The sequence below is a fragment of the Pieris brassicae genome, chromosome 1 (genome assembly GCF_905147105.1).
Source record: "Pieris brassicae chromosome 1, ilPieBrab1.1, whole genome shotgun sequence".
Lineage (NCBI taxonomy): Eukaryota > Metazoa > Arthropoda > Insecta > Lepidoptera > Pieridae > Pieris > Pieris brassicae.
This window is the reverse complement of record NC_059665.1, coordinates 5,703,908-5,727,832: the sequence shown is the minus strand read 5'-3', so window position 1 is coordinate 5,727,832 and position 23,925 is coordinate 5,703,908. Positions and strand designations below refer to the sequence as shown.

Here is a 23,925-nt window from a genome sequence, read left to right as displayed (position 1 = left end):
ATGCTTTCCTAGCTCAACGAATAAGTATCGCAATACAGCGAGCAAAAGCAGCGTTAACAAGATGTCACAGGACCAAAATTTAAAAATTTTTTTTTTTTTTAAATATTATTTATGGTCTCAACCATAACGCATCTTACAAGAAGGTCAATCAGATACGTATAAACATGTTATAGAAAGGATATACAAGTTTGAAAATAACATGAGAGCTTAAAAAGCAGCGCTAACAAGATCCATGCAACTTCCTCACAATCGAGTAGCCCGCAATATTGCAGCACACAACTCACGTGGAGACTCTTTGTATTTAAGAAGTCGCATGGGCCCACCAAGCATCCGCGAATATACACTGCAAATACATAATGATGTAGGAATAAAGAAAATAATAATAATAATAGCAAATAATTACACAACAAGGTTTCTAAAACGACTCGGCGAAAGGCCTTCTTGGAGTTGCTGAAAATGTCCACAGTCATTTTTCAACAGTTTTATTGTTAATCCGACACAATACATTAACAGGACATTTATTTGATAAACACAAACGTGAGACTGGCGTATAAAAGGGATATTTGTTTCAAGCCATCCGTGTACTACAGTGGATAGAGATTTAACAAGGAATTCCGTATGAATAGAATATTAACCAATAAATTGACATATCCCTCCTCTAACAGTTCGCTTTGCAATTTAAATTAGTTATATGTAATTTTTATATCTCGCTTTTGAAATCGTTAAGTCAAAGGCTGTGTGTGTTGTAGGGTTTTTATTGTTACTTTGTTTTACTGATGTTTTAACTAAATAAATACTTTTTCATAAAACGTTGTTATGTTGATACTAGAGTGTTATTAAACACTTATAGTAATAATATATACGCTCATTAAAACATTGATCTTTACCTAACCTATCACAGTATTAACCTATATTAAGTTTATTTTATAATACTGGGGCAATAATCTATAATTTAATCTAATTAGCGTGGATGTAAAGGGTTACAACAGCTCAAAGGCTTGATAAAAAAGAAATAATACTAGAGTTATAATTCACAGCTGTACAGGATTCTAGGCTAGCAACTTTGCTTAAATAGTTAACAAAACACTATCTAGTAGTACCAAAGGATTTTATTCCGTGAGTGAGTTATATAACCTAACATTAGTAAGCAGTTACATTATATATATTTTAGTTAAAAAATAGAAGCGCAAACCAATTTATCCCACACTCTAAAATTGTAATACAACCTTATCTTTTCTGATAATGTCCAATAGGTCGGCAACACATATACATTGTAGGTAACATAAGTGTCACTTATATATAATCCTTCAATAAGTTAATTTAGTTTTTTGTTAATCCAGCTTGGCAACCCCTTACCCTTAATGGTGAGTTTGTTATTAGCTCATATACTAAACGATTAAAGCCAGTTGACAGTCGGCTTCAAACAGAGTTCCATTTAACATATATTTAAACAACTTAACTCGTGTTAATGTAGATGAAATAAAATGACATGCATTTAAATACACCTTAATACATAGCAACATATACTGCATTACAGTCTACACAAATTCGTGATATTGAAGCTATCAATCTAGGAAGTCATATAAAAGACATCAACGATTCAAATGTTCGAGAGCAACACGACACATAGTTAATATACAATTTTTTTATTAATAATAGATTTTTTATATTAAATAGTCTTTTGCTACTTACGGCTGTACATAAAATCGATGTAGTAATTACAGGTTAATGATAAATACATGTATAGATCTGCAATTCAATTTAATTAATATACGTTTAGTAAATAAATAATTTAAGAAATTCCTTTTAGCTGCAAGTCGCCTGTTACTGCTGGAGACTTTTAATATTTTACAAATATTGCCTGAGAAACTTTATATGATAGCGTAGAATTCTAATAGTAAAAATATTTCGAAATCTATCTAGTAGTTTTAAACCCAGATATACAAATATTATACGATGATATCTATGGTATAATTATTCAAATCTTTACTTTATTCGAAATTTTAGTTTATTGTCTTTGTATTTATGGTTGTTGTAAAGTATGTCAATGTCACTTCCTAAAAGGTTCGCCTTCGATACATTATCAACCCACTCGTGCCTCCCACGTGCCACCTACAGGATGCACTTCCTTCGTAGAGAAATATATGTAACACATTTCTTATTAGATGCCCGTATAAACGAAATAAAGCTTTTTAATTTTTTACTCAAATACATATCTACGTATTTATACTCAAGTCCATATCAAATTATAAACAGTTTTTAATTGATCACAAATAAAACACAAAACGTAAAACTCCATAAAACACGAAGCTATAAACAGCCCAGGTTTGTGTGCGTATTTGTAAGCAAAGCTATTGAACACTTCACGTGTGTGTGTTAAATGTATCATAAATATACAGTTACTTAATTAAAGGTAACATTAAAACACCGCCTAGAAGCGAAGCCTAGGCGAAGTAAATAGTATTGATGTGAGATAAAGTTAATTCATTAACCATGCAGGTTTATAGTTGTTTACATAAGCCCAGGTAAGCTGTTTAAATGTCTTATTACCATATTATGAGAATATAAAGTATAATAAAATTGCTTTGTATTACATTTGAAGAGATAGACTATATAGTACATTGTAATAGCAGTTATGTTATTGCATCTTGCTTTGATTTTCCTTTTAAATTTAGAGAAACAATTATTTATGAGTGCAAGCCCGGTCTGTTTATATACGATCTATCTCAGAAATACAGTCTATACACATCTGTACAGTACAAAATAATTATGAGTGTGCGACATCTAGTGATCATTCATGGAGCGATTGTATCATTTCCCACCAAAGACACTCGTGTAGAATTTCAAACTTTAACTATCAGTTTTCAACTCTTAAACATAGATGGCGCTCAGCAACATAACAGTCTGCAAACTAATTTAAGACTACTTAAATCAGTACTCGGTAATATTGTACTATGGGTTCTGTAAACAATAATATTATAAGTATAAAATAATTATATGGATTTATAAACTAATATACAGATAGACTGCGTAAAACTATGTTAAATAGTTCACAAGTGAATTTAACATATATAACCCGGTTTGAGATTGTAACCTTGGCAACGATGCAGTCTTTTACTAGCCTTTTACCAAGACTTTATATTTGTTAACATAAATATATATTGATACGTAGTGGCCAATAAAATCACAGAGATACATTCATTCACGGGCAACAATATTTTAAAAAAATATTCGTAAACGCACAAGGGCACACTTTCAATCATTATGCAATATTGATAATATTCATGTGGTGGTGATTAATAAAGGTATTCATATAAAACATTTCTTTGTAAATGGATAACTTTATCTTGTTCATGTTCATTAGCTGCAATCTATAGCAAATTTGTATCACTTACATGCTTGTAAATATATTATTTGTCATGTAAATTAGTATTCATATTACCAAGAAAATTGTTACTAAGCGAAGCATTGTAAGACATGTTATAAGATATTATTTAAGACACGAATACTTGATAAATAATTTAATCAGTAAGGTTGTAGTAATCTTTTATTTTTAGTGACAATGTGTTTTAGGGAAGTGCATTCCTCAACGGAGAATATATTTTTCACTTTTTCTCTCATCACTTTTATTACTTTTGATATTCATTTAACATAGATTGAGAACACTTTTAAATATCTTTAATATAATAATTTAATCAAAATTAATTCCTGTTTTTATCTTCCATCAAGTATAACTAAGATAATATTTTATAGTACAGAGAGATTATTCTTTGAAACTGATGCCGATTTTAAAAATTGACGAAATAATAATTAATTAGTTGACTATAATTCCAATAACTAACATACAAAGACGTACAATTTTGACAGTTATCTCAATGTAGCAAACTTCGCAAAATTGGAATTACATGGCACGAAACCTGAATATATATTATATAGGAGGTGATATAATTTATAGGACTAGGAAAACCGAATAATATAATAAATCTGTCCAAACCGTGTGTTATATTTCCAATCTAAGTTCATATATCATATGTCTTCGAGAGCAAACAACGTCTATGGCGAGAGAACGTTAAAGTATTTACTACCGCGGTCAGTTCTTGAATATGTAGCATAACGTTAACCAACATAAAAAGCGAGTTAAAGAATAAATGTCTTTGTCGCGCTTCTGACAAGACGGCACACGTTTAATAATAAATAATATTAATTTGATAATGTATTTTAATAATATGATGATGTAGTGATAAAGTAAGAATTGACAATAATGATATGACTCATAATGTAATTGTAACTTCTATGTAAAATTCTATCTTTTAAGAGAGTTTTGCACGCCATAAGTCAGGTAGAATATGCGATGTTTAGATTGCCATATTCTGGCAAATAAATAATAATTATCAGGTACATCACAGCGGTTTTCAAATGTAATAGTATAATTTTTAAAAACAATATTTATTTATTATAAGTACATGTGCATTACAATGTGTATGTCCATTAATGTGTGTGTGTGTAAGATGTGGGAACCCTTTTAAGTAAAAAAATCCTATGTCAGGGATCCCAATGATTTAGATTACATTATTCTGAAAATATATATATATATATATGTGTGTCGAGAGTCGACTGTATATATATATATATATATATATATATATATATATATATATAATTCAAATTATCAAGAGTTCAAAATAACAATTGTTTTGATAACAACAAGGGCTCAAATAAATATAAGTTTTATCAAAATTCGCGATTTATTATTTCTATATTATTATTATTCACAAATTATTATTTTGAAAAGAAGTCTATAATCTTATCTTGAGTGAGAGACTTCAGCCTATCATTGTCCAAAGAATTTTTATAAACAAAGGACAGGTCTGTGCATGATAAACACTTCAAATTATCGAGAGATTCAAATTAACGAGTGTCACATTTTCGAGAATCGACTGTGTAACTGTCAGAACTTGAAGTTTCTGAACCCTGTTAGACTCTGCGTATATTCATTAATCAGGTACTGTGAGAACTTGAACTCGGGTATAGAATTCTATAAATTACTTACACGACTTCTATTGTCTGTAACGGCATTTTAAGCTATAGGTTAAAAGCATATCCTAGTTTTCTAGTAGTCCAATGTTCTCGTACAATGTCTTGTTGATGACGAAACACTTGAAACTGTGCTAATGGTCAATAAATCTATAAAACATTTATATCAATTAAATCAATTGCAGTGGCTTAGATAAGATAAATTATTAAGCAAATAATAAACAACACGCGGCCCTTTCTGGGTCATTTTAATTTAGACATGTCAAAAAATTTATTAAAATCCTAACACGAGTTATGTAACCCAACATTAGTTAAGTTACATCTAAATATTTTAGTTACTAATTAGAAGCGTAAACCAAATGTAAACAGCCATCGTATACTTGAAAACAATACAGCGCCCTTTAGTTTTTACCACATTCTCGTTTCCGATAATGTTTTATAACATAAGTGTCATTTAGATTTATGAACCCTTCAATAAGCCAAGTATGTTTTTCTTATAGTCGCAACCTAATTTTGTGTTAGTTATAAGCTCATATTTTAAACCATTAAAGTCAGTTCAAACAAAGCGTATTATTATAACATATCCATCCACCGAGCCTTAATTACATTTTAGTAGAATTTTTGGCCTTATCAAAAAATTGCCATTTCTCGATCTACGTCAAATCGAAACTAAAATTGAGAAGTAAATGTAACTAATATGATTAAATAAATCTCAAGCACACCAGGATCTCACAGAAGTGACCCAGACCCAACTTGTAGCAGTTCATTTATAATTAAATGCCATAAGTCTGAAACATCTTATTGATTATATAAAAGAAATAGTTTTAATCAATTATGAGATTAATCACGTATGTTAGTATGAAAATTACCAGTACCAAGGTTCACGTTTGAGCAAATTACTGATGGCCCGTTGATGCCTTATTGATGTCAAGGAAATGTTTATATGCACTCTCTTGGAGGAAGTAACCTGACACGGTAGTCGGTAATAATTACGGCTCATCTACGTCGTGTTATATTGCAATTATGCAAATGGTCACCCATCTAATGCGTATACAAAGTAAACCAACGATATTCAAATATATAGAGTTTGTAGCCGATACAATACTTGTCAAGATTCAATGACGAAAATTCGCACAACGTAAACTTTTTTGCCGGAAAATTCATGTTTATAGCAAATGTAAATGACTTTGACTTCTGACAGCGTTTTCGTTTTTTTTTTCTCTGCACAGAGATGAGGCATATTGGAAGGTACGCCTGTCCAGGAGATGCCTAATTAACCACCGCTTACTATTTACATTTACTGTTCTATTATTAAGAGTATACAAAATATTATTACTCATATTACTTTTAATTTTAAACTGAAATGTTTTGTTTAATATGTGCCAATTACTCATTCATTATTAAAGAACTTGTTACTATTCGTTAATCCTGTCATTTTCAGGCTCTATAAAAAACATACACGTCGTAATATATTAAAGGAAATTTCAATAATATTTTTCATTATATGAAAATTATTAAATTAGTAACGGAATAGTGTTCCACTTCGATAAATTTATGTCCCAGGTTGACCTTCTGAGAAGCTATTGGTGTAAACGTAGTAAAAATATTTTTCCGGAACTTATAAATGAGGATTACAACAACAGCGAAACTTAAGTATGAGGTAAAACTATCCAAATAATCGTACATAAGTTTGAAATCTGGATAATATTTATAATCATTCGTTATTCGTTTTTTCTCTATGGAATGCGTCCATGCGTCGGGTTGTCTCTCTCCCTAAAATATGGCGAGGGGGCCGATGGCTGACCATGCGTGATACTCGTGAACGGGTGCTACTTGTGAGGACTGGTCGTGCTTGAATTCGTGTATGCGGTGATGTTAGTTATTTTTGACTATGTATTTGCGTGTGGTTCCCACAAGAATGTAAGTGTGTTTCTATTGCACCATACCTCCTGCTGATTTCATGTGGAACATGGTGTGATGGTTGCAACTACAAACGTTGTGTAATACAAAAAGAACTTGGCGATTAAAAAGAGTGGCGGAGAGTTTATTGCCAGTTCTTCTCTTCCGTTCTACGCCCTTGATTTAAGAACTGGCAGTAAATGTAAAATTGGAAGCATTTAATGTATATTTCTTTTTTATTGACGTTCGTAAGTGTACATTGTGTTACCTATATGAATAAATGATTTTTGACTTTGACTTTAATTGTTTCTTTGTTTTACAGAATATAAAGCGAGGTATATAACACCTTCGTTACTATATATCCTTGGTATATATAATCTATTATCATAATAATTGACATGTAATAGTGACTCCACCAGCATAAAACTATGCAAATCAATAATTACTGAGTCAGAAAGTACATGCGCTTGCGACTCATATAGCCACGTGTTTTCAATACGGATTAAATTGTTGATATCGTGATTTTTATTAGTGTAATTATAAAACTGTCGTTTATATTCATATCGTGTTTTATTATATACTATTCGACCTAGATAACAGTAAATTGTTTTTGGTTTTATGAATATAGTTAATTAATAATACGTAATTAATCTTTCTATGTACACTGCGTCCGAGTTCTATAAATATTTTTTTTCGTTGATTCCGCGAGATAGTCGCAGTTGTGTGAAAGAGTTTCAGTCGAATTTATGAAGAGAACATAATATGCCGGTTTTGCATAGGAAAGACGGAAGTTTTCAAAATAACGTGTTAAAATCATAAAGACAATACTATAGTCAACTCGTATTTGAAGACGTTTAAAAAAACGCAGAAAATTTAAAACAATAAGTTATTGGCCGTGGCCGTATACAACGTGCCAAAAGGTATTTAGAAATGTACAAATAGAACATAATTATAAGTAATTGTAAAATTACAATACTAACCAATAACGAGATCATTTTCCATCATTAGCGTTTCAAGACAGGATGTCTTAATAAGCAAAATAAACTTATTTTATCGAGCCTACAACTGTTATCTTACTAGGTTATGAAATTGTATGCTTAATAGTTATTACTACTACTGTAGTTAAAATAAATACCGATTTAATACAGGCCATAGGCAAAAAAATATCCAAAAGATATATATGTTTAATTTAAGACTAAAACGTAAAAATTTTGTGATAAATTAAACAAATCATAATATACATATATAATCAATTTAATCTTATGTACTACGGAGTGTCGTAAAACCGTTGGGAAATGCTAACCAATTTCCTCACCTTACATAAAGCAGGTATTGTTTTAGAACAAGATTTAAACCATGCTATATAGATTTAAACATTTTAGTTTACTAAAATATTCGAAATATATCAAATGCGATTAACTATTGTGTTCAGGTCAATACGAAAAAAAACAAATATCACTGTAATAATGTTAACAAAAAAATTGTGGTGAAAGAATTTTTAAAATCGATTGAGAAGTTTTCGTAGTAGACTGGATAATGTTTCTCCAACGTCCGATATAAAAGTCTATCTCCATTTATCATAAACGTACTTTAAGTATGGAATTAAAATCCTTATCGTTAGACAATTTGCAAAGTAAAATCTGTTACTCATATTTGGTCGTAAAAACCGATAGTGTTACAGCCGATGACGTTGTTATTAAAAACCTAATACAATAAAATTCAGCCGGGGCCTTTGATTCTTGTCAATAAACCGGTATGTTGTTTTAAACGATGTCGTTGTAAACGGTTTTAATTGTATATTAAAACATGGCAATGGTAGGATGGTTACAGGGTGAGCTTTGAAAGTATTTGATATTCAAATAAATTCTGTTAAATAGTATGTATTACGTAACTTAAAAAATAACTTAAAAGATAGTGCAACTGTGTAATACTCAATTAAGGTAATACCTGGGTTAGCGGACGTTCGGCGTCGTCGTGCCGATGCCTTTCTCACTGCAATGGAAACAAGTGAATCCATTTCGCTCCCCGAATCCCATCGCCGTCTGGGCGAAGGCGGTATGGGCAGCGCGCGCGCATCGTCCTCTGTATCTCTATCACTACTCGTCGGAGGTACGTGGGATTCGTCACTTTCCGGCGGGACAGGTTCTACTTTCATGGCACTAACATCGATTGGCACTTTGTCGAAACACGATATCGGATGTGTCAGTGTTCTTTGTATGTTACTCTTCCTGTGTTTCACTTTCAATGAGACTTCTGATAGGGATCGCCTTCCCAGTTTCTCTGATTTCTCTACGCATTTTAAATCTGATGGAGACAGGGATTTCTTTCTTGAGTTACGTCTTTTGATGTTGCGCTTTCGACTAGAGTCTCTTGTGCTCTGCATTGTTGCATTGGTTGTTATCTGGAATGAGAAAGTAAAGATTAATGTTAAAAACCAGATGGGAGCGAGAGGAATGTGTAAGATGACCACAAAGGCACGAATAAACGGTTGTATGTTTTGTTAGAGTAAGTGTGAATTTGAAATGCAATCACAATTGAAACACCAATACTTAAAAAATAATTTTCTTTTAACATTTTCGACGATCTCTCAAAACATTGATAATAAATTTAAATGAAATAACATTTATGTATACATAGCCTAATAAGTTATGTAATAATATAACAAAAAATAAAGTACATATTGAAATATGTATTTTAATTATTTGCCAACGAAACAATGGAATGAATGAAATATTCGAACCTAAAATTTATCACACCTTAAAAAAACAACTTATAATCTAATATAATTCAACTTGAAATTTACCTAACAAAGACCTTATTTTTAAAATATTCACTCATTAAAAAAGTAATTTTGCTGTAAATGAAATTACCTTATTTCACTAAACCACAACCTCAAACCAAAGAAATTGTAACGTTATCTGCATCGGATCACATTACAGTTTACACTACACAAACACACGTCACTTATTATCTATGCACTAAAACACACTGAAGGCACTAAAACATAACGAATTACGTAATTATAAAAATAAAGCAAAGACTAAAATATCTAATGATTGTTCAGCTAACGTCCGCAGTCGACGAATCGCTAGTCTCTACTGCCTGTGTTGTTGACTTAAACACTGCGATACTGTTATACAGCCTAGACAAACAAGGCTTTGATAATATTTATTGCTAACCAATTAAGAGTGATACTCTCATTGGCGTGACACGATTCAAGACTTCGAAGTGACAAAGGTTCAAATGTATTACAATCATAATCACTGAATTGAAAAAATATGTGTTGACACATTTTATGAGAAATGTCTATAGCAGTGTTGTCAAGTGGGGCCTACGTCCCACATGGGGCAATTTGATTAGGGCAATTCGATATTTATTAAAATTATATTTGAAATATTAATTTCAGTTTTTAAATATGTATTGGCAATTTTCTAACTGTATTTCGTTAATATATCTAATATTATTATCTTAAGTGTGTAATTTTTTTTTAAATATATACATTATTTATGTCACATAAGACTTTTAAAGGCAAAGGTATGGCCAAAAGGTTATGAGACACGGGTCTATAGTATTCTATACAAGCTACCAAACACGAGTGAAGCTACGGGGCACAGCTATATTTTTTTGAGAATTTTTGTAAAACCTATAATATGTATTCGTTTTTACTACTGTTTCATCCTGAGTACGAACTAGAATACGAACATTTAACGTTATTCATGAAATAGAAGTTTTGGCGGACTCCTTTTTTATACTATATTTTATATTAATAGTTGCTTACTGTTAATAATATACATATACAATATATGTAAGAATTTGAAAAAACCTTATGTTGTTTTAGAAAATTGATGGCAAAAACCAAAGATCAATTTATACTTTAGCATACTATAGGGGAGTTTATGCTAATCGAATCATAAGCATTGGTAATTCATATGGCAAGTGGGAGAAGCAGTCTTTGGTAGCTTTTTGTCTAAACGTACACGTGTCAGCACATTTTAGGAAATTTCAATATGATGTCCTCTATCTTATATAATTATACTTTGAAAACTTAACCTACTTAAGTTTAGCCGTAGGACACTTGCATAAATTAAAACCAACAGCGCAGATTATATAATCGTTACGTATCAAGCGTCGACAAGACCCAATTCAAACTCTCAATTGTCGATCAACTAATAAAATAATAGGTCAAAGCTTCTTAAACAAATACATCAGGTTAAGAATCTTTTCACAAAAACAACGAGTTTAAAGTCCGTTCATAATTAATTCGCATAAAATAAGAACTAACATGCGCAAAAAATTTAATCTTCAGTATTCTTAAATGCAACAGTATTATATTGCAACGTTGGTTTTGAATTCTTATACATAAACCTTTACAAATTGTTTCGTCAAAGTCAAAATCGTTTATGACAACATACGGGTTATATTGACCAAAATCAAAGGTCCCAGCTGAATTCTATTTAGTACTTAATAACAACGTCATCGGCTGTTACAGGTATCAGTTTTTACGACCAAATTTGAGTAGTCCCTTCGATGGCGTTATAACAGATTTTGACTGTACAAAGTTAATATGGTATACCTTTTTAGAATATATTCTTTATAAAGTGTAAAAACTGAAATTGTCTCGTATACACATAACTGTTTATAGGAGTAATAATGAATTATTTACTAATAATAAAGTAAATATTATTTTCTTTACAAAATCTTTTTTAATATAAATATCGCAAACCTTACTGGATTTAAAGGGGGAAAATTTCGCGGCGCGAGTCGTCGCTACAACTACAAATTACTGCTTAAAGTAGTAATTAATTGATTACTTGTATTTAAAGTAATTACATAGTAATCACCTAAATAAAATCTTCTTTTTCAATTTAGCAAACCTTATTGGATTAAAAGTGGGAATTTAGGAAATTAACAATTAAACATCGACTTCATGTACGAACAGCACCGACTAATTTGCTACTAAAACAACGGTCTTGCCCTGTTATTACTCAATTGAGAACAAGTTCATCTAACTTCCCATAGTTCAGTCGGGTTAGAGGTTTCTCATGCCCGACAATGCCTTTGTTTGAACTCCTTGAGTAATGTTATACTTCATTACTGGGTCCACTCAATGTCAGAACCTTCGCCTTGTAAGGAAAGCGAGATAACAATGTGTGCTGTACATATATTTACATTATGTTTAAACTTGGAACAGAATTGATTTCCGTGAGCTAATAAGAATTGTATACAATTTCCCACCAAGTATAGACGTCGCAGTCGAATGTACATAAATATGTAAATAACATATATACGTTAATTATATTTGATAATTAGTGAAATAGTATGTGCGTTCGCATTTGTATGTGTGATGGTGATAGTGTATGAGAAAATATGTTAGATATATATGTATAAGGTACTTATAGGAGCTTCGTAAAAAGTTATGTATTAACAGAAACAAAACTTTGCTATTTCTTTACTGAGTGGATCTCACAAATAAATATCATTATATACCTATTTACTTGTTGTCAAGCGTTAGAAATTATTGAATTCTTGTAAAAAATATTTATTGCAAGAAAATAAATTGTATAAATTTTTCATCAACTGTAAGTCAGCTTATTTACGATTATAATATAAATAACAATTTTATCTCAGAATTAAACAAGTTAAAAATTGGTCAAATATGAATCATATTATTTACATAATTAAACTAATGCTGAATTTTTCAGAAGTAACTTTAGTTTTACTAGTTAGTTTAGTTTAGTTACTTATTTAGTATTTTATATTGTTGTAAACAAAGAGATTTATACATAATGTGTATAAAACAATTTTAACGTAATCTAGATTATTGTTTCAAAGCACCATGTCATTGTTGAGAAGCGCGGCATCCAAATTTAGTAGCCACGATGATCGCAGACCTTCGAAACGAGATGGCACTATAAGAAGACGATAGAAGATTATTGTTTTAAAATGAAGCAGAAAAACAAAGTACAATCTGTAAATAAAGTTCCTTATCTATGGAGTTGAATAAATTGTAATGGAGAAATAAGAGTTTAACACAACGAAAATTGATAAAATTAGGTTAATGTGAAAACCGGATCGTATGCAGGTCGCTGAACCCACCATTTGTCAAATGTACGTGAAATTGAAAAGGTGATATGTTAGATACATTTATGGGAAGTTATTAATAAGTGTAAATTATATGAACTGCCAATAGTTATATATAAAGAAAAAGTCGTTGTTTTTCTCTTAAAGCCTGGAACTAGATGAAAAGGATTACGATACAAAATAGAGCGTTATCCATATCACAGGTTCTTACCTAGTTTGGGAACCAGTCTCCACACCCTTCTTAACTGTAGTTTTATTGTTTGTTACAAATTTTATATGGGAGAAAATAAAGAAATTATTATTATATAAAAGATAAGAAGCCTTATCGAGTACTATTTTGTAAGTAGTTGATTGGCACGGGTCTTGTCAAAAGTAAACCAGATGCTCTTTTTGTTTGACTTAGCCAGTCGAGCCGCCATATTGAAAACGCAAAAAGTATTTATTTTTAAAACACCTGTCCATCTCAGATAAAAAAAACATTAAAACATAAAATAAAAGAGGATATTTCCTAAAATTTTGTAACCTAACAAATGTCTGCTTATCCTCTCTTTTTAGCATTTGTCAACCTCATGGTAGAAGTCCGCTACATTTACATACAGCCTTCTTGCCACGACCATGATCATAGATAATAAATATAAACCTTAAAGAAATCCTGTATCTTATCAACGGTAATGGTTCCAAGGTACCGGATGTTTTAACTAGAGGAAAAAATATCAGTCTTCGAGAGACAAGTTTTTGTCTGTCTCTTGGAATTGATTATAATTACTATACTCGTTTATCTAGTCGGCTACAATTAATTACAGGATTGGAGCTTTATTTAACTCATAGTTGCGTTTACTATTAACAGTTATATTACACAATATACCTTTTAAGTGATTTTAGGTAGAACTGTTCAAAATTAATTTGTGATGTTAACAAACACTTGAAAAAATTTGATGAACGTACAAAAATATGGTGCCGTCTCTACAAACATGATATGACCAGCGAAATCTATTTGGTACTAAAACAGTGATAATACAAAACAACAATAATAAAAAAATTACAATCTTTCATAAGTACTGTTTGAATCAAGAATTAATTGATGTTTTGTGTTTATATATTGTAAATAAAAATCTCCTACTAAGAATGAGTAACTTTATACTCGTATTAATTAGTAATTAACGTTTTTCTTTGTAATTTCAAAGATCATTCAGACTTCTTTCTCCAAACGAAAGCCAAAGAAACTTCATGTTATTTAAAATTAACACTATTATAAAATGTACTAACTAACTTAGCTTAAAATGTTAATGAGTAACCCATATTAAGAAATAGCCATTGATATTTCAAGCCAGTCTAAGGATGTGCAAGCTATTACACAAGCATGGCAAATTTCATTTCATATCTAGTACAGTTAGTACTTTAGCAGCAATGTAAATTATTTTGAATACATAATATGAATATATTTGCAATAGAACCAGAATTTTAAGTTTAACCCAGACAAACTATTTTACAATGTTCTTTTACTTACTGGCGTAGTGTATGCTCTGATATTGTTCAAGATTGAAGCCTTGTCAGCTTCATCATAAGAAAGAAAAACAACAATGTGTTGATACCTACAGTATTCACTCTCTTGTTGCATAGAATGATTGTTGCATTCTATACATAAAGATAATTATAATGCTCTGGCATCGAGAATATTAGCACAGTGTCCGATAGTATTTCTTACGCAATGTAATGTTACATTAAGGTCGTAAAAAGTTTCAAACAAAAGTAATAATAATATTAATTTTAAAGCGCATCGAGCGCCATCCTTCCAATAGATAATTTTACCAAACCTTTGTTATACCAAAATATGGCATTTTAGGGTGTGATTTAGCGCTAAGCACGTCACGTCCCGTACGTTTATGATATATGTATGATAGGCATACTTAATGATGTCGCAATTCGGTGCCTTTAAGTTAGTGTAGCTTGTATATTCTAGTATATTTTTGGTATAAAAATGTAAAACCAGTTTGTAGTTATTTCTTTAGGTATTACGTATGTCTTTATTGTTTTCCTCTGTATTGGCATTGAGTAATCAAGCTTGAAGATCGTACACAATTGATAATGACAAAAATGTCAAAGCCTTGCAATTTTCTTCTATTCTTAGCGCTTTTTATTTGTATTGCGAATAACGTCTTCGGTCACGCAACCTGAGTCTTGAGTTACTTCCGGTAGGTGCAACTTAAGGAGATTCTAATTTGTGTATGAATAAACGAAATAACTTATTATATATAAAACGATATGTAGTAGTGTATACCTATGCGTTTAAATTGTTTATTTTTAATGTTTTAAGGGTTTGCTAAGGAATAGCATATTAGTCGTTTGGTAGAGCCAATAAACATTTTGTCTTGCAGATGAGATTTATTTATTAATTTGACCAAATAAGTCATTACACTTATACTACATATATAAAAAAACAACAATAAAAAGTACGACATTTATAGATCAGGGAGTGAAACATTTAAAAATACCTATATTACACTATAGGAACTGCCGAAAAGCAAACTTTGTGTCAGTTCACTCAACGGACGATTAAAAAGGTCCGTTAAGTATTTAAATTGTGTCATGTGTGCCCTTTTGAAAAGGTTTGTTTTAGCTAAGGCAGTACAGTAATGGTTGATATCGGCTCCTAAGGTAATCAGGGACCCTGCGATTTAGGTACTGCCGGATTCCTTGCCAGGTATCAAATTCACGGCGAACTCTTAGCTTGCTGTAGCGCACAGAACCTATTAAGAATTAGGTTGGATACTTGATTGGGTGCAATGGGTACTGTACAATGTATGATAGATACTCGATAGGATTTATCCACTTTTAGCCTGTGTAGTCTTTTAGATTGATTTTATTAATATTGAAATAATTATATCAAGAGAGCGGCGAGTTATAAAGTACATCTTAAGTAGATCTCCACCAAACTCCCACCATATCTAGTTTTTAATCCGCCCTAAAATATTTATTTGTCTATTTCATATAGTAGTTTTAGTAACAATTATTTTTATTTTTTTACTTACGATTTACTTTTACACACAAATCTTCCAAGACTTCTTTACTTACACTGTTAATTATATTTTAGTTATTTTTAATATAATTATTATTATAACATTATTTTTATTTTTATGCGTCTGAGGTTCAAACTAACTATTGTGGTCTCTGGCTGTATGTCCAGCGCTGTGGAACACGTCTGCTCTACAGCATAATGCTGAGCCAGGGCCAGTTACAACCACAACACACACATATTACACATTTAAAATACCCTACCTTATGCCTTTTTTTCTTACCATAAGTTTTGTTATTTTTCTTTTTTGAACATTATTTTTATTATTTTGCGTATTTCTGTGTGTCTGTTTCGTTACTAACAAAAGTTATGTATGTCTGTTTGTCCAACTGCCTGTCTTTATTGTGTGAAAGATTTATCACTAGTTCAAGATGTGATTGTAAGATGTGAAAGATGTTAAAGCAGTGGACTATTAACTGTTCCCCTTACACTTGGAACTTTCATAGGAAGTGGATTATATGACATAATTCGAGCAATATTTTCTTACTATAAAAGGTACATCGTAAAATTTAGTGGATTAACATTTCCACATATTATAAGATTAACATTTAGAGACTATTTTCTAAATTTGTAGTTAAAAGTATCGGACAAATTTATACATTAGTAGCTATGCAACGTATTATCCTTATCAGTCGATGGTCATTTTTAACAAAAGTACATAAATTAATTAAAATATATAAAATTGTGAAGTATGAATTGATTTACTTTAAAGTAGTATCAACTTCTTTAAAGTAAAAGCCTTGAAGTACTTCTTTTGTCATATTTAATTATTTTCATTATAATAAGGACATGCCATTCACTAAATAGTTATAAATAAGTACACAGTTACATATGAATACGCATATATAGTACATACCACATAAGAAGAACATAATGTAAATAAGTTTGTGGGTTGTGATAATGAAAATCTATCAATGAATTACCTACTGACTCATACGAAAGTAGCCCACGATTCATAACAGTTGCCTACATACATTGTCTTCATGCCCTTGATCAAATTCACCTCTCTCTGTCAGAAGGTCATACAAAACACTTGGTATGATTTTATCAAGCGGCTCGTTAGATACCAAACAGGTGGAATATCTTATGTAATAAAGCTAAAATTTGACACCATAGCGTTATTTGAAACTGTCCTGTATTTTGTTAAGACATCTGTATTTTACTGAGGGGAATGTACATTTAGTTTTACATTTAGTCTAACGTGATAACTAGACAATCTACTGGACTTACTTTTACTTTAAAGACTATAAAATGATTTTGACGTTATTATTTTATTAGAATAAGCAGAGTTAGGTCTTTTTAAGAGATATATATATATATATATTTTAAAAAGGTTACGAGATTAATAAAAGTCAATAGGAATACATCCATAAATAAGGAAATACAGTTTATTTATGTATTATGATATGTTTTTTTAATTATTTTATAAGAGCTGAATACAAAACTTCAGTTCATAATAAACGTTGATGTGTGATATTAAATAAGCAATATTTAACACGACTGAATAATATAATATACTAGCTGCCCCCGTGAACTTCGTTTCTCCTTAATGTGGTTTTAGTTAGCCTTAATACCGTGACACGAAAGAATAATTTCACTGTATTATCGTCACTATATTTTGAATTTGATTTACTCTTCGGTCTAAGTAACACGTGGTTGGCTATGCTAACACCAAAAATTTAAAGAGAAATAATTGAATTTCACGGTATTTCGTTTACTACAAAATAAATTTAATTTATACTTTAGCCTCAATAACACGTAATTATGATATTGAATTGTAGCTTATATGACACGTTTGTCGGTTTGCCATAGCAGTGCCATCTATTGATTACTTACTCAATCCAGTCGAAAACTATCGACATCTGTTAGAATCTTTTGGAGTTAACAGATAATTGTGACTGTCAATTAATTATAGACGAATAATTTGCAATAAAATAAAATTGCGACTATAATTAAAGACCTAAGCTATCCTATCTCTTAAGTTGGACCAGACTGCTCACGGTGTGCCAATTTAATTTAAAATCGGTTAAGTTGTTTAGGAGTCCATCGCGGACAAACATTGGACAGGAGATTTATATATATATTAAGATTATCAGAAAATTGAACGACATCATTCAATTTTGTTCCATAATTTAAAACATACACATACATACATTTTTAAAGTTGCTGACCTAGCATTTTAAACTATTGTACATGACAATCAAATGTCACCTCATTGCATATTAATTTCTTAAGCGATCTACGATACAAGTTTCAAGAATTAGAATCTGGTTTCAACTAGCTTTTGGCGTTGACCTTGCGACTTCGCTGAAGATCAAGACGAATGCAAAATATTGTCTAAATATTTATACAGATATCGACGTGCTACTTTGATCCATTTTACTTCTGGATTTCAGTGGATAGAAAAGGCTAATTACCCACTTAAAAAATAAGATGAAAGACATATCTCCCATTCTTTAATGTAACCAAAACAACCAGTCTGAAAAATGGAAATAATTATAAGTTTATAATAATACAAATAGCTTTAATCCGGTTAAAAAAATATTTTCTTTCAATGTGTAAAAGCTATGTTAACCAAAGACAATACTGAGGTAACCAATTTTAATTAATACGATTTCGAAGCATTCATCTTCGAATCTATCTGTACTGTACTGCGTTCTGTGTATGAAGACCAAATGGTGTAAAAGAGTAAAGGCATAAGAGCGCTAGTATCCTTTATCATAATTTATAGGATATATATATTTATAGATATATTCATTCAACGTTTATTATGGCATTCGTATAGTCTTTACTTTATGAAATATCTTTTATCATACATTTTCTTAATTAACTACTGTATGTACTGTATGCGAAATTATTATATATCTCCTTTATAAGCAATGTTTCAAACAAAATAAATTTTCTGATGCAAGCCGTACATTTCATGCACTTAATTCTAGCAAATAATAGCAATTTTGTTATTTGAGTGCCAGCAATTTCATAAATAGCACGAAAAAACACTTTCTCAAATCTAATGTACTCTCTGATTCAAATAAGAAATATAATTTCCCTTTAAAACGATATACGAACACTCTTGCGCCTCATCAAATAGAGGAATGATTCTACTAACAATTATAAATAACAAGTAAGTATTCCTTGATACTTATGGGTCTTTAATCATAACCAACTTTCCGTTTTGCGTGCCGTGTTTCTCTTCCCTTTAAAGGGAAACACTTAAAATTGTATGCACCTATACAACATATACACAAACAATGCAACGTCTTGACAAGCGCAAAACTGGAGTTCAGGTTATTTAAGTACCAGAATGATGTGGAAGTATAAAGGCTTTAGAATCTATGTCGCTTCAGAGAATAGTGACCTGTCTTAACTTAATAAGAAGGATTATAATTCCGTGTACATGTGCTAGGTGCAAGTCGATGTTAGAATGCGTACCGATTTGTAGAAATAACGGAACAGACCAGTCGATAACCGAAGACATTAAATGATTTGAGTGATTGTCAATACATAGGTGCATATAAATGTAATTTTTTTTCTTTCGAGAAAATTAAGCCGTCCGATTTTAGTGTAGTCATTACGAAACCTGTTGATATGTTTGAGTATATGACTCTAAGGTATATAAAGCATTCGCTGGGAGTGGTGTATTTAATTGTCTCTAATGACAGACTAGTAAAGAAACCTTAATTTTGTTTTAGGAAATCGTGGGGCAGTGAAACATGTTTTTTACAGTTTGCGTGTATCTATAAAGTTCAGTCTTTACTTAGCTACGACGCGACATTTGAATGATCGCTAACGATCGTTAACGCTAAGACTTGTATTCTACAACGTTAATCAAACTAAAATCTACTTTCAAGAGCTCTTAAACCAATATTTATATATGTTATTTGAATATAGGACTTAATGCATGAGTTTTAACGGAAGCTCCTTGCTAACGGTTTAATAATCCGCCAAAACGTTTCACTATGCAAAATGGCGGCGCTCCAGTCCATGTCGTACCATGCTCTTACACACGTAAACAAACGTCAAGTTTTAGTGCTTTAATTGTCATCCGGACGTATTATTTATAAGCATACTACGTCAACAAAATTGTGACCGTGAATGAAACACGTGACTGACTTATAAAAATCAATATTTTTAATAATGATTTTTTTGTTAAATGTATTATTTCCAAGTCATTTTACTCCATAACGCGATGTTTTATTCATATGTATAAGTATATCTTACTTCATTTTTCATACTGTCAAATAGTATTGGCCATTTGGAAGCGATATCTGTTTTATAGTGGTATATTGAGTTTTCTAAATCGAACCAAATACGATTTGCAAAACGTGCCACAACTCTTATATCTACATTAATTAGTAACATAGAAACATAGTTGCCTACATTTTGTTTATTAAAATAATATTGCAGGTCAATCAGATACAAAATATTATAACCGTCACTCGTACGTGAGGAAGTTGGCCATGTCGTGAATTCAGGACAGAGATATAATATGCCTTTTGTATGGGACCATGCGACAATTAGGTAGAAGAATCTGGCGAAAACATTGGGCACTACTCATACGCAGAAGTCGTATTAAGGTACGGCGACTCCAAAAAATGCAGGATTCAATTCGATAGTGCGATCCCATTTTTTTGCGTATGTTTAAAAATAGCTCCTCCGCCCTTGGACCGACTAGGATGATAGAGTTTTCGTACTTTTCGTAAGAGTACTTTGGAGTTGGCTATAATTCTTCTAAAAAGAATTGATTGTACCAATGCAAACCTTGTCACCTAGAATGAGTCAAAGTTACGTACCGTTATATATAGCATCCAATATATATGAAAAACAGAAGGATTACTATTTAAGTCTTAGTTTCAAATGAAAAAGTTCTAAGTATGACTTGGAATTAAGTTACAGTAAGTCTTATGTTAATTGAGTTACACTGACTATGTACCGCTGTCATTATTTTATGTAAAAGTTATAAATTAGGGTTATTGTTTATTTTAAGCGGCATATCCCAGCATGCACGACAGGGATAGGCCGCTTAATGTAATAAATTAACGTTTGGAACTTGTAAGTGTATATTTTAATTCGTTACTTTTCTCAATAAATAAATATAAACTGGAGTACCAAAAAAGTAATACTTTTTACTTGTGTTTCTTATTCATTTACTTGAACTTAAATACTTGAACGTATGAACTAATAATGTTATATAAATCTAAAAACCAAATATTTGTTTATTTAATTAATTTATTTTTCTGTTCATAATAAGAATCGAAATTGGAGATATTATCGTTCATATTTTGCTAATAGTGCTCTATTCTATTAGATTGTATCAAAATTGAATTGTATTTGCATGTAATTGCAATTATTACTTTCACAATCGCTAGCCACAATACCGCTTATTAAACCATAGATGCGAAATTGAACAATGTTTTCAATGACTATTTCTCGCATACGTCAGAATACGAAATCTTTTGACAAAATTTTTTATTGAATACTCGCTTAGTCTAATTTCTTGGGTTGATGGATATAATGAATTTATATTTCCAAATAGGAAGTAGAGTAAAGGTTTTCTAATCGCCTAGTATTAATGATTTTTCTTATATTTTAGATATTAAAAATTAATATCAAACTTTCGTTATGCTAGGTATGCTAAAGGCGAAGCAGTGAGGGCTGTCGAGAGCAACGTCCTGACCGTTCATATGCCGCGCTGCATACATAATGCGATACCTTTAACTCTCTATGTTTTTATTTTGTACCAGTCTTTCTTTTGGTACGTTAATGTAATTTATTAGACATAGACATAACATTTATTACTAACAAAACACACACAGAGAAACACATAAAATAACAATAATCAATAAATAAATAAATAAAAAAAGAATAATAATAGAGAGATAACAATTTTTTTAAAGAATAAGGTTTAATTGTGTAATGCGTGTGTGTTAATTACATACTTAGTGATTTGTTATAGAAAAGGAATTACAGTCATTGTTTTGACGTAATGTTTCGGAGTAAAAACATTTAACTTTTGAGAAATGTTATAGTAGTAACAAACAATATCTTACACTAGCTGCCCACGCGATTTTGCTTTTCTACCCCAGAGACTGCTCTGTTTTCCGGAATGAAAACATTTTAGATTTTCTGAGAATTTTGCTCTATTTAAACCTCAGGGTTCAAGTCCTAATTTTTAATTTACAAATAAAATATAGGACTTGATTAGAGGGGTGAAAATGTAGAGTTGTATTTATTTTTTGTAAGCTGCATCATAAAAAAATAAAAACAAAAAAACATTGTCTAAGAAATAAAAAATAAATTTAGGGATGCACCACTCTTAAGTCTTAACCTTTAGGGGGATAAATAATAGATGTCCGATTCGCAGATTACCGATATGCACACAAAATTTCTAGAAAATCGTTCGAGCCATTTCGGTTTTTAAAGATTTAGATCTAACAATCTTGCGCTCTACAAAATGTACATGAGGCTTAGGCTTGTTTTTGTGAATAACAAAAACAACAGCTGTTCTAAGAGTCGCCCATTATATTATACCTATATATTCATTTACGATGCAAATCAGCATTGAAATTTGATGCGATAAGGAAATAGTTAATAACAGCTACCAGTCACCTTTTTAATATGTGTTTGGATTTGCAGCGAACTTAAAAAATACTGACTAAATTAATTAACCGTCAGATCAACAATGCATACAGAAAGTATCCCTATCCCAGAAAAAATAGTACATGTCCATGGACTACAAAGGATTGCAGTATATTTTTTCCGATAAATGCGTCATAGTTAGTGATTCATATGGTGAACAGTATTCACATAAATTATCTGATGTTTAAGGTATAAGGATGTACACTTTATCCTTTGTAACGGTTCATAAGCCGTAACTAGATAGTAACTCTTTTATTTTAATTGTTTTAAAGATTAACAGTAAATGGACAAAAATATCGACGGATAGAAGCTTGGTTTTTTATTTGTTTGATTACTTTTTTTTCACATGTAAATTAATTACTCTTGAATACAAAAACAGGTTGTAGATACTGTTTAGGTACACCTTGTGGTTTTTTATTTGATAGTTATTGAAAGACCAAGAAAGCCTTGGTGAAAATCTGTTTGTGTACATCTTCGTAAACGTATACGCTATGCAGGCTGTTTGAAGTTTATAAACGAAGTTTCGAAAATGTACAGTAAAATAACTCATTTCTTTTCCTAATATTAATGTTCAGTTATGATGTGTGTGAAATGTCAATAGAAATATGTACTAGGTTTATGATAACATCGTTCTGTAACACCATATTTAAATATTAACATATTTTTAAACCATACCAACCTACGAGATACTTCAACGAGGCAACTATAAACTATTGTATGTGACAAACAAAAACCTTTTCTTAGAACGAAGCTTACATCCGAATCTTTGTACCTACGGGCACTGCAACTTTCCTAATACCTCGGAACTTTAAATATTAAAATATCGAATTAACTTTTATTTCTAAAACAATAAAATCTTACCTTTTATGATGAAATTCAACGCTAATCACACACGAATCTAAAATACCAACTCTGTTTTATCTAAAATACCAAGTGGGCACAAAGCAAAATTCGAAAATCAGGTTCGTTGGAGCGCCTCAATACACAACTATATTAAAACTTCAAAGCACTCTTTACAAACAAGTGAATCAACTATAATTCAATAATAAGTTAGTTCTTAAAATATGATAAATCTCTGATACATAAATTGGAAATAATGTACGTTCGTTCGATCGTCTATTCGTTAAACCGGTTTGTCAGGCTATCGGCCGCCGCAATCGCCTACCCCATATTCAAAGAATACGGCCGTTCGTATTCAA

At 30.9% G+C, this 23,925-nt stretch overlaps 1 protein-coding gene across 2 annotated transcripts in view; it reads right to left on the bottom strand.

The window, feature by feature from the left end:
- Positions 1–23,925, bottom strand: part of LOC123715005 — a 60,717-nt gene extending 36,792 nt beyond the window's left edge. Inside the window, exons 1-2 of one of the 2 annotated variants that reach the window (XM_045669768.1) lie at positions 23,588–23,925; positions 8,881–9,334 (exon numbers count right to left, since the gene is read on the bottom strand). In XM_045669768.1, the coding sequence (XP_045525724.1) occupies positions 8,881–9,316 (436 nt within the window). In that variant the 5' untranslated portion in view covers positions 9,317–9,334; positions 23,588–23,925. Of the gene's footprint in view, positions 1–8,880; positions 9,335–9,803; positions 10,018–23,587 lie in introns of those variants that run through there. The other variant, XM_045669778.1, reaches the window with a different exon arrangement.